Source organism: Haliotis rufescens, unplaced genomic scaffold (genome assembly GCF_023055435.1).
Source record: "Haliotis rufescens isolate VD_foot unplaced genomic scaffold, xgHalRufe1.0.p SCAF_17, whole genome shotgun sequence".
In the NCBI taxonomy this organism is placed as follows: Eukaryota; Metazoa; Mollusca; class Gastropoda; order Lepetellida; family Haliotidae; genus Haliotis; species Haliotis rufescens.
In genome coordinates, this window is record NW_025963857.1 from 29,503,618 (window position 1) to 29,516,010 (window position 12,393).

The 12,393-nt window shown below is 45.8% G+C and overlaps 1 protein-coding gene across 1 annotated transcript in view; it reads left to right on the plus strand.

Moving 5' to 3' along the window:
* Positions 1–12,393, plus strand: part of LOC124119447 (protein FAN-like) — a 43,372-nt gene that overhangs the window by 13,722 nt on the left and 17,257 nt on the right. The window contains exons 12-21 of the mRNA XM_048397853.1: positions 66–148; positions 258–337; positions 1,821–1,911; positions 3,157–3,220; positions 3,621–3,723; positions 4,322–4,391; positions 7,464–7,595; positions 7,744–7,786; positions 10,010–10,203; positions 11,616–11,715. Of these exons, the coding sequence (XP_048253810.1) occupies positions 66–148; positions 258–337; positions 1,821–1,911; positions 3,157–3,220; positions 3,621–3,723; positions 4,322–4,391; positions 7,464–7,595; positions 7,744–7,786; positions 10,010–10,203; positions 11,616–11,715 (960 nt within the window). The remainder of the gene's footprint in view (positions 1–65; positions 149–257; positions 338–1,820; positions 1,912–3,156; positions 3,221–3,620; positions 3,724–4,321; positions 4,392–7,463; positions 7,596–7,743; positions 7,787–10,009; positions 10,204–11,615; positions 11,716–12,393) is intronic.

The following is a 12,393-nucleotide window of genomic DNA, read 5'->3' on the forward strand; positions in this document are numbered from 1 at the left end:
CAATGATCAGTTGCTAAGATGAGATGGCTTTGAAATGCTAATGGTGCCATGTTGATATGTTTCAGTTTGGCGGACCGCAGTTTCAATGACTTGACGCAATATCCAGTAATGCCATGGGTCATATCCGACTACACCAGCGATCATTTAGGTCAGTCATGAGTTACTGCTTGGTGTCTTATCTGAGTCTTGGCATTCATTTGTATTTGGCTGTAGTTTCTTGCTGTTTTGGATCTGACAGTCTCTCATCTCCTCCACAGACTTGCAAGATGAGAAAGTTTACCGCGATCTGAAGAAGCCGATCGGAGCCTTGAACCAGGAGAGGCTGGACAGGATCAAGGTGAGTTGGTGGATGAGGGTCATCTTCCCGAGGCAAGCACGTCCCCTAGCCTTTTCATCGAAGTCTTGTTTCCACCCTTGCCACATCAAGCCCACTTTCCTGTGCTAAATATGATTGGACTATTGCACATATCGATAGTCAAATCTGAGAAGGTTTCACAAAATCAACCTCCACGACTGGTTCGCCTTCGTATGAAAGTGATTTTCCCCTGGAATATGTCTTTTACATCTTTTAAATCCCCCAACGATTGCCTATGTTTTTGTGTCAGGGATAACGTTGCGAATGTTTTTGTTGTCTGATCGATATTGTCATCGCCTATGGTAGTTGCCATCTTTGTGACAGCAATCTGATTGGATATCGCGTTTTCATTACAAGGGGCACAATCATGATCTATGCGAGGTGGCGCCAGGGTCGAGCCAAGAAAAGTGGCCTTGGTGTGGCCTTGGTAGAAACTAGGCTTTGATATAGGCTAGTGGACACACTTGCCTCGGGAAGATGTAGAAACTAGGCTTTGATATAGGCTATTGGCCACGCTTGCCTCGGGAAGATGTAGAAACTAGGCTTTGATATAGGCTAGTGGACACGCTTGCCTCGGGAAGATGTAGAAACTAGGCTTTGATATAGGCTAGTGGACACGCTTGCCTCGGGAAGATGTAGAAACTAGGCTTTGATATAGGCTATTGGCCACGCTTGCCTCGGGAAGATGTAGAAACTAGGCTTTGATATAGGCTATTGGCCACGCTTGCCTCGGGAAGATGTAGAAACTAGGCTTTGATATAGGCTAGTGGACACGCTTGCCTCGGGAAGATGTAGAAACTAGGCTTTGATATAGGCTAGTGGACACACTTGCCTCGGGAAGATGTAGAAACTAGGCTTTGATATAGGCTAGTGGACACGCTTGCCTCGGGAAGATGGATGAGGGTGGGCTGGGGGCATTTTCCCGAGGTTTCCACTCTTGCAGAACTAGGCTGGAATTCTGGAGTAATATTTCGGCTAGACTAACGAATCTATGCATAGTCCAACCAAAATCGCATAATGAACTAAACATCTGGTTTGTAAACAACATGGATTTCAATGTGCAGATTTTGGTCGACGGAAGGATTTACAAAGCATGTGTACCGCCAACTGACGTCAACAGATATTTTGCAAATCTTTTCATCCTTTTCATCAAGGTGCTCAAGTGGTTTGATGCACTTCGCAGTGTTAGGCTGTTTTATTACAATATAGATCTTGACTTTCGATCAGATCGTCTTGACTTGTTGCCATCATTTTGTTTGAAGCAATTAGGATGAGGGTGAATTGGTAGATAGGATTAGGGTGAGTGATTAGAAAAGGGGTAGAGAGTCTTAATGAATGTGTCTTTTTGGAAAAACAGTGTCTCTATGGGTAATGTATTCATATGCTTTCAATGTGCCATTCTGTGATGCTGCTGTGTCAGAGAGCAGATGATGATGATGATGATGATGATGATGATGTGTTCCAGGAACGGTTCATTGACATGCCGGAGCCGCGGTTCATGTACGGCTCCCACTACTCCACTCCAGGATATGTGCTGTTCTTCCTTGCCAGAATATGTAAGTCCTTCATCTTGTCAGCCCTCCAGGTTTTTGTTGATACAGCGTCCGCCTGGATAGAGGAAGTTTGATGGTCCAATCCCAGGCCACGCCATACCAATGGGGGGGGGGGGGGGGGGGGGGGGTTGGGAAGGGAAAGAAAGTGTTGTTTTCATTCAGGACATTCACCAGCAGTGAATCTTACAGATGTATTGCAGAGCATTTCTTTGGGGTACATATGATATGATTGTCTATGCCTTGATTAAATCATTTGGGTCTGATAGCTGACTTATCACCTAGGTAAATTCATGAATCGAGTGGTCCAGACTCGATTATTTACAGTCTGCCATCAGGAAGCTGGGATATCGCTGCGTGTGACATTAAACAACAAATGCACAAACACCTGGTCACCTACTACACAATCAAAATGTGAAAAAGAAATTCCAGATGTATTACAATGAGATGGTGATGTGACTCTTAGCCTTCTAGCGCCTCACAGTATGTTATATGATCCCCAGGGAGCTGAGAATGAAAATCGAGGCCACACTGATCCACTGATGGATAATAATAATGTGGCGTAACGTGTATCCACTTAGTGAATGGAATTTGGCAGATTATAAATGCACTGGTATTATTGTTATTCATTGACTACACTTGCTGGGATGGACCCATGAAGATCCAGGGTAGAATAGATCACTGTCATATAGCTAAAATATTGCTGTGTGCGGCATTATACAAACAAACAAACAAACAAGGGCATTAAGGATGGACATCATAAGGAGTCTGGAAGTCAATCTGTATCAGTAAGGATGAATTAATGGGCCTGGTAATGTCCATACATGTCCATACATGTCATAAGATTGTCGGGACCGCCTCAGTGGTCTAGTGGTAGAACGTCCGCCCGGAGAGCGGAAGGACCAAAAGACGTTTAAAGATGGTACTTGTTGTTACCCTGTCTGGCGCTCGGCATTAAGGGGCTAAAACAAGGACTGGTCGGCTCGGAGTCATTGTACTGTGTCTGAGTGGGGTATTCATGTTAAACTGGGGCATAATATCTCAGTGAGCTAGCACTATAAATCGGCATCAGTCTGGACTAGTACAAGCAGCCACACAAACACACACGTACATGCACGTCGCTATATAAGTGCAATAATCTTGGACGCCACGTTAAACTCCTTTTCACCTCACCTCACCATACATGTCCATACGTGTCATAACATCTTCAGTATAGTTAAAAGGTTACAACAATGGTTCTGCCCTTGTCAGGTCCGGAGTATGTGCTCTGTCTACAGAATGGGAAGTTTGACCATGCAGACAGAATGTTCAACCTGTAAGTATCTTGCAATTTTCAATTGGTCTGGACTGTAGTGTAAAATGTTGCTTGTTAAACCATTCCTGAGAATACTTCGCTCTCTGTTCTGGATCATTGTCTTGCTGGAATGCCCACCCGTCTCCATACAAAACTTGTGCTGTTGGAAGGAGATGTTCGTGTAAAATAGCAGAATATCAGTGTACACTACACAATTGGTTTAAAAATAATCAATGGAAAAATGTGTAAAAATATACTGAATACCCAAAACCCAAAGTGGAAGACAACATGTGCGTAAGTACTCATCGGCTAAAAATTATGACCTGGAGCCCTGTCTTACAACACTTTTACACTTAAGACTTGTAGTCTCTACCTCCTCAGTTCGTATATGTTGTTGTCTATGTGCATATGTACTCCCTAGCCTCCAAGACACCTGGAACAACTGCCTTCAGGGAGCTGCTGACTTCAAGGAGCTGATACCTGAGTTCTATAACGGCTCCACAGACTTCTTTGTTCATAAAGGGGTGAGTTGTCTCCACTTGGCTTCAAGGAGCTGATACCCGAGTTCTATAACGGCTCCACAGACTTCTTTGTTCATAAAGGGGTGAGTTGTCTCCACTTGGCTTCAAGGAGCTGATACCCGAGTTCTATAACGGCTCTAGACTAAAATCTAGTCTCTGAAATGAACATATCGTACATAAAAAAAACACTTGTTCAGTTATCTTAATAAAAATATAATAAAAAGGAGCCCAGTGACTCTCTTCATCCTGATACTGCAGTGATCTAGACTTGCCAAACATTATAGACTTGCATGGGCTGTATTTGATATATATTTGTATCAGGGTCTGTAAGACAGACTATAACGGCTCCACAGACTTCTTTGTTCACAGAGGGGTTGTCTGCAGTAAGGGCTTGTTGTCTCCAGGGCCTGAACAGCAAACAAACAAAACAACACAAACAAAAGTGGTTTATTGATCATAACTAGACTTACAGTCAAGTGTAATCTTTCCTGATTTTGACTCGTCTGGGAATGAGCTGCTTTGTCAGGTGTTCATATTAGAATTTTGTATGACAGCAATTGGAAACAAGATTCATTGTTCAAAGGAAATATTCGTTTTTCAGATCATTAACTTTGGCATCAAACAAGACGGTCGCCCTGTCGCCGATGTAGAGCTGCCTCCCTGGGCATCATGTGAGTAGCATCCATGATGGTTATAAAAGATAATTCTGCTTTCAGAAATAAACCAAACACTTTCTTTGTCTGAGATCTAGTCCAGACCCACCCTGTTGGAACCTAGGCTTGTAGTAAGAGGTGGTCAACTTGGTGATTTGGATCAGTGCATGTCATTGTACCTCACCACAGTGATTGTTGTTGACAGCATCTATAACTGGTTTGTCTGGTCCCGATTTGAATATATACAGGCTGCCATTATATAACTGGAATATTTCTGAGTGTGGCATTTAACAAACAAAGAAACAAAGAAACAAACCAACAGATATACAATACCTGAGAGACCTTCTTTGTCTGAACAGTAATCCTTCCAGAATTTTCACTTTTCGTGGGAGTAGCAGATTATTGGCCTTTCTAACCCTGTATCAGTGCAAATGTTTGCACATGTACACCTGAAGGAAGGTGTGAGACTGTAGCCCTCTCTTTATCATACAAGGAGTAGCACATTATTGGCCTTGTCTATCCCTGTATCAGTGCAAATGTTTGCACATGTATACCTGAAGGAAGGTGTGAGACTGTAGCCCTCTCTTTATCATACAAGGAGTAGCACATTATTGGCCTTGTCTATCCCTGTATCAGTGCAAATGTTTGCACATGTATACCTGAAGGAAGGTGTGAGACTGTAGCCCTCTCTTTATCATACAAGGAGTAGCACATTATTGGCCTTGTCTATCCCTGTATCAGTGCAAATGTTTGCACATGTATACCTGAAGGAAGGTGTGAGACTGTAGCCCTCTCTTTATCATACAAGGAGTAGCACATTATTGGCCTTGTCTATCCCTGTATCAGTGCAAATGTTTGCACATGTATACCTGAAGGAAGGTTTGAGACTGTAGCCCTCTCTTTATCATACAAGGAGTAGCACATTATTGGCCTTGTCTAACCCTGTATCAGTGCAAATGTTTGCACATGTATACCTGAAGGAAGGTGTGAGACTGTAGCCCTCTCTTTATCATACAAGGAGTAGCACATTATTGGCCTTGACTAACCCTGTATCAGTGCAAATGTTTGCACATGTACACCTGAAGGAAGGTGTGAGACTGTAGCCCTCTCTTTATCATACAAGGAGTAGCACATTATTGGCCTTTTCTAACCCTGTATCAGTGCAAATGTTTGCACATGTACACCTGAAGGAAGGTGTGAGACTGTAGCCCTCTCTTTATCATACAAGGAGTAGCACATTATTGGCCTTTTCTAACCCTGTATCAGTGCAAATGTTTGCACATGTACACCTGAAGGAAGGTGTGAGACTGTAGCCCTCTCTTTATCATACAAGGAGTAGCACATTATTGGCCTTGTCTAACCCTGTATCAGTGCAAATGTTTGCACATGTATACCTGAAGGAAGGTGTGAGACTGTAGCCCTCTCTTTATCATACAAGGAGTAGCACATTATTGGCCTTGTCTAACCCTGTATCAGTGCAAATGTTTGCACATGTATACCTGAAGGAAGGTGTGAGACTGTAGCCCTCTCTTTATCATACAAGGAGTAGCACATTATTGGCCTTGACTAACCCTGTATCAGTGCAAATGTTTGCACATGTACACCTGAAGGAAGGTGTGAGACTGTAGCCCTCTCTTTATCATACAAGGAGTAGCACATTATTGGCCTTTTCTAACCCTGTATCAGTGCAAATGTTTGCACATATACACCTGAAGGAAGGTGTGAGACTGTAGCCCTCTCTTTATCATACAAGGAGTAGCACATTATTGGCCTTTTCTAACCCTGTATCAGTGCAAATGTTTGCACATGTACACCTGAAGGAAGGTGTGAGACTGTAGCCCTCTCTTTATCATACAAGGAGTAGCACATTATTGGCCTTGTCTAACCCTGTATCAGTGCAAATGTTTGCACATGTACACCTGAAGGAAGGTGTGAGACTGTAGCCCTCTCTTTATCATACAAGGAGTAGCACATTATTGGCCTTGACTAACCCTGTATCAGTGCAAATGTTTGCACATGTATACCTGAAGGAAGGTGTGAGACTGAAGCCCTCTCTTTATCATACAAGGAGTAGCACATTATTGGCCTTGTCTAACCCTGTATCAGTGCAAATGTTTGCACATGTGTACCTGAAGGAAGGTGTGAGACTGTAGCCCTCTCTTTATCATACAAGGAGTAGCACATTATTGGCCTTGTCTAACCCTGTATCAGTGCAAATGTTTGCACATGTGTACCTGAAGGAAGGTGTGAGACTGTAGCCCTCTCTTTATCATACAAGGAGTAGCACATTATTGGCCTTGTCTAACCCTGTATCAGTGCAAATGTTTGCACATGTGTACCTGAAGGAAGGTGTGAGACTGTAGCCCTCTCTTTATCATACAAGGAGTTGGACAGCTCTGTCATTTATGATCCAAATGGATTGATCAGGTTGAATAAAATGTATCAGTTACATGATTTTATTGGATACAAAATACAGCTGCTTGAAGATGTAAAACTTAAGAATGGATGCAAAATTTTGCACTGCAAGTCCCATGGAAACCCCATGACTGTATGACTCAACTGTGTCTTGACCATTCAATTTTTCAAAAATGTTTATCTTTGAAACTTTCTTCACACAATATACTTACATACAAGCATATCACCAATTAGCATTAGGCTTCAATCCATGTGCAATGCAATGTCTGTGTGAAGTTCTTGTGGGGATTCCAGGTTAAAATAGGTCCTCAGTTACCTGTGCTTTTCGTAAGAGGCAAATAAAGTGATCAGGTGGTCAAACAAGGTGACTTGATGGTATGTCATCGTACCTCGATGACATGGGTTGGTGCTCTTAATATCAACCACTGGATTGCCTGGTCAGGCTGCATCATATTGCCAGAATATTGCTGACGTGGGCATTGAAACAACACACTCTTGGAAGTGGAGCTTGGTGTGCCACATGGGGCTAGCCTGTAGATTACCCTTGGCTGCTTATTTTCTTGTCATGGACCCCCAGATTATCTCTATTATAAATAGACAGATCCAGGTGAAGCCTGTGTACTCATCATGTGTTTGTGTATTATGCACATGTCTCAAGCTGGTCTGTCTTCATAGGTCCAGCAGATTTTGTCCGTAAGCTACAGGATGCTCTTGAGTCGGAGTACGTGTCCTCCAACATCCATCACTGGATCGACCTCATCTTCGGCTTCCAGCAGCGTGGCGAGGAGGCAGAGAAGGCAGACAACTGTAAGATGCATAATCCCGGGAGAAATAAGTCATGTTGTTGACGCTCTGATATGTGTAATTCTTCTTGAATTCATTCATTGCTACTTTTGAGACAATTATTGTATATGTGCCTGCGTTTGGTTTTCTCATATTGTTTGTTGTTTTACAGTGTTCTTCTACCTGACATATGAGGGAGCGATCGACTTGGACAGGTAAGGTGGGTGTGTGAAGGTGGGGAGAGGGAGCGTGAAGGTGGGGGATGGCGGTGAGAGAGTGGGCGAATTTGGGGAGAGAGTGTGGGAAGGTGGAGAGAGAGTGTGGGAAGGTGGGGGAAAGGGGGGAGAGAGTGTGGGAAGGTGGAGAGAGAGTGTGGGAAGGTTGGGGAAAGGGGGGAGAGAGTGTGGGAAGGCAGGGAGAGAGTTGGGGAAGGTGGGGAGAGAGTTGGGGAAGGTGGGGAAAAGGGGTTAGGCAGGGAGAAGGTGGGAAAGGCAGGGAGAGAGTAGGGGAAGTAGGGGAGAGAGTGGGGGAAGGTGGGGAGAGAGTAGGGGAAGGTGGGAAGAGAGCGGAGGAAAAGGGGGAGGGAGTAGGGGAAGGTGGGGGATGGCGGGGAGAGAGTGTGAGAAGGTGGGGGAAGGCGGGGAGAGAGTTGGGGGAAGGTGGGGGAAGGCAGGGAGAGAGTTGGGGGAAGGTGGGGGAAGGCAGGGAGAGAGTTGGGGGAAGGTGGGGGAAGGCGGGGAGAGAGTTGGGGGAAGGTGGGGGAAGGCAGGGAGAGAGTTGGGGGAAGGTGGGGGAAGGCGGGGAGAGAGTTGGGGGAAGGTGGGGGAAGGCAGGGAGAGAGTTGGGGGAAGGTGGGGGAAGGCGGGGAGAGAGTTGGGGGAAGGTGGGGGAAGGCAGGGAGAGAGTTGGGGGAAGGTGGGGGAAGGCAGGGAGAGAGTTGGGGGAAGGTGGGGGATGGCGGGGAGAGAGTGTGAGAAGGTGGGGGAAGGCGGGGAGAGAGTTGGGGGAAGGTGGGGGAAGGCAGGGAGAGAGTTGGGGGAAGGTGGGGGAAGGCGGGGAGAGAGTTGGGGGAAGGTGGGGGAAGGCAGGGAGAGAGTTGGGGGAAGGTGGGGGAAGGCGGGGAGAGAGTTGGGGGAAGGTGGGGGAAGGCAGGGAGAGAGTTGGGGGAAGGTGGGGGAAGGCAGGGAGAGAGTTGGGGGAAGGTGGGGAAGGCGGGTAGAGCGTTGGGGGAAGGTGGGGAGAGAGTTGGGGGAAGGTGGGGAAGGTGGGTAGAGAGTTGGGGGAAGGCGGGGAAGGCGGGGAGAGAGTTGGGGAAGGTGGGGAGAGAGTGTGAGAAGGTAGGGAATGACGGGGAGAGAGTGTGAGAAGGTGGGGGAAGGCAGGGAGAGAGTTGGGGAAGGTGGGGGAAGGCAGGGAGAGAGTTGGGGAAGGTGGGGGAAAGGGGAAAGAGTGTGGAAAGGGGGGAGAGAGTGTGGGAAGGGGGGAGAGAGTGTGGGAAGGTGGGGGAAAGGGGGGAGAGAGTGTGGGAAGGTGGGGGAAAGGGGGGAGAGAGTGTGGGAAGGGCGGGGAAAGGGGGGAGAGAGTGTGGAAAGGTGGGGGAAAGGGGGGAGAGAGTGTGGGAAGGTGGAGGAAAGGGGGCTGAGAGTGTGGGAAGGTGGGGGAAAAGGGGGAAGGCAGGGAGAGAGTGTGAGAAGGTGGGGGAAGGCAGGGAGAGAGTAGGGGAAGGTGGGGAGAGAGTGGGGGAAAAGGGGGAGAGAGCGGGGGAAGATGGGAGAGTGGGGGAAGGTGGCAAGTGAGTGTGGAAAGGTGTGGGAAGGCATGGGAAGGTGGTGAGAGTGTGGGAAGGTGGAGAGAGTGTGGGAAGGTGGAGAGAGTGTGGGAAGGCAGGGGAAGGCGGGTAGAGAGTGTGGAAAGGGGGGAGAGAGTTGGGGAAGGTGGGGGAAGGCGGGGAGAGAGTGTGAGAAGGTGGGGGAAAGGGGGGAGAGAGTGTGGGAAGGCGTGGAGAGAGTGTTGGAAGGTGTGGGAAGGTGGAGAGAGTGTGGGAAGGCAGGGAGACAGTGGGGGAAAAGGGGGAGAGAGTGGGGGAAGGTGACAAGAGAGTGGGGAAAGGGGTGGGAATGAGGTTAGAGAGTGTGGGAAGGTGGGGAAAGGGGGAGAGAGTGTGGGAAGATGGAGAGAGAGTGTGGGAAAGAGGGGGAATGGGGGGAGAGAGTGAGGGAGGCTGAGGGGAAAGGTGGGGAGAGAGTGGTAAAGTAGGGGCAAGGTAGGGACAGAGCAGGAAGGTGGGGAGAGAGTGTAGAAATTTGGGGAGAGAGTGCTGGAGAATGGGGGAGAGAAGGTGGAAATTAAAGGTGGGGAGAGAGAGTGGGAAGATGTACATAACTTGTCACGCTTTTCTTTAATCAAATAATAGTCGCCACTTTTTCTACCTGCTTCAGTATCGAGGACCCTAATGAGAGGGCAGGCCTGGAGACACAAATCATGGAATTTGGCCAGGTCCCCAAACAGTTGTTCACCACCCCACATCCCAGGCGCTTGTGTACCACACCGGTGCCCCGCCCGGTCCCCACACTGGAGGCACATGTGGCAGCGAGGGCAGACTCTGACACTAACAAAGACAAACGTTCATTAGGTGAGTTCATGTTCCAGCTGGGGTTTGGGTAGGACTCCCAACTAAGTGCCCCATGCAAGCAAATGAAGAAAAAATTGTCATTTTGTTCAAAATTGGGATTTTTTTACATTTCTTATTTTCTAAAATTTGGAGGCATTTGACATTGTATTTCAAGACTGCATTCAATGCATTAAGTCCTCTTCCTCTTTACTGGCCTTGATATCCATGTAGTACAAGTCAGCTTTATGAACACGACAAAACAATAGCTATTTGTAACTATTGCAACATGATTTGGGAATGTTTTTATTCCAGCTTGAGAATGCTTACTGACATTTATTGCAGACTTAGGGCTGAATATCGGGTCAGATGACAGAGATATTTGTGAACGTCAAGATGATGACTGGGTCGGGAACACTGAATACTAGGATCATGTGGGATACGAGGGATTTTATGCGTCCCCCGATAGTTTTTTACCATGAGCCAGAGGGACGCATAAAACCCCATGTACCCCAAGTGATATTGCTACATATCTTACGACATGTTTTTATCTCTTATTGTGAAAGAATTTAAACAAATTCAAAATTGATAGAAAACAGCTTTTCGATGGAGCTGAGGCTAACTTGTGCTGTCATGTGACTTTCATTGACTTAGTAAAAGTGTGCGGCTTTTTGCTTTGAAGTGGGTATAAGGGTTTTATTCTCCCACTGAGAAATTTGCTTGCAGCCTGTTTTCCCCAAGGCGGGGTATAAGGGATTTATTCTCCCTCTCCAAAATTTATTTCCCTCGCAGGCGGGATACATAGTATTTTATCAATATCAGGTGGACCAATCAGATCTCGTCATTCTGACATGGAGGCATGATAAAATGTCTGGTTCCAGTCATATTCCATCATATGGACCACACCTTGTCTTGGTTCAATTAAGTGCCCGACAAGGGCCTAACACTTCAGTCTAACACTTCAGTGAGAATACAGGCACATGTTGCACTCTAATGTTCTTGAGTGCTGTAGAACAAAAACTGAAAAATGCTGTTCTGTCATGTCATTCTTTGTGACAATGACGCCGTACAGTTAAGGGGCGGTCCAGTAGCCTAGTGGTTAAAGCGTTCGCTCTTCACGCCGACGACCCGGGTTTCGATTCCCGACATGGGTACAATGTGTGAAGCCCATTTCCGGTGTCCCCCGCCGTGATATTGCTGGAATATTGCTAAAAGCGGCATAAAACCAGACTCACTCACTCACTCACTGTACAGTTACCATCAGGAAGCAACTGTACAACAGTTAATAGGGATGTCACAAAAACATTGCACAAAAATATTTTTTGGCATAACCAAAGACCGTATCTATATATGGCCTATGGCATAACATTGGAAAAGTGAAGAGAATCATGTGATATTTATTGAGAATAACAGACTGTCATGATTGTTGGTTTCAGAGTCCTCCATGGAGAAAAGCCTGGAGGTGGCTGAACCAGTCATCAAAACTGTCGACTTCAGCAAAATCAAAACACATCTCAAGTACACCCTGCATAAGGAGTAAGGCTGTTGTTGTCACATCAGTTTTAAGTTCTCCATATTGTTGTTTTGTGTATGATTTTTGTTAACTGAACACTGAGAACAGCTGTTATTGTCATGAAACTTGGATAACAACTCGTGTCGATATGGCTGAAATATTGCCGATGTGATGTTAAATTTGAACTCACACACTATGATAACAAATTCTTTATTGTTTGGAACAACATTTCAGGGCTACGTCTTGCCCCTTTTTCAGATAACTGTAGGTGTATTGAGTTAAGTTTAACACTTAATGCTAAATGCCTATGAAAGACTTGACCATTGGTCACTAAATTCATTAGCACCCCCTATCTTCTCATCCTGCACTACCAGACATATAGGTGGTATTTTTTTCATCACCTTGTTTATTGAACCCACTTGCCCTTAAAATCAGGAATGTGAAAATAAAATTGAATAAATTTGATGTTGAATTGAATATATTTTTTTAATCAATTGCTCTTATGCAAAAACATAGCAGTAAGCTAAGTACAGTTTATAGCATCACTGATACACATTTTGTGAAATTACCAGATGAAAAATAAATCGGAAAAGATTTCCTAATATGTTTTTTTAATAATAAGACCAGTTGTACCGTATATGACCGCGGATAAGCCGACCCCGTAGATAAGCCGAGGTGTTAATTTGACCATTGAAATACGA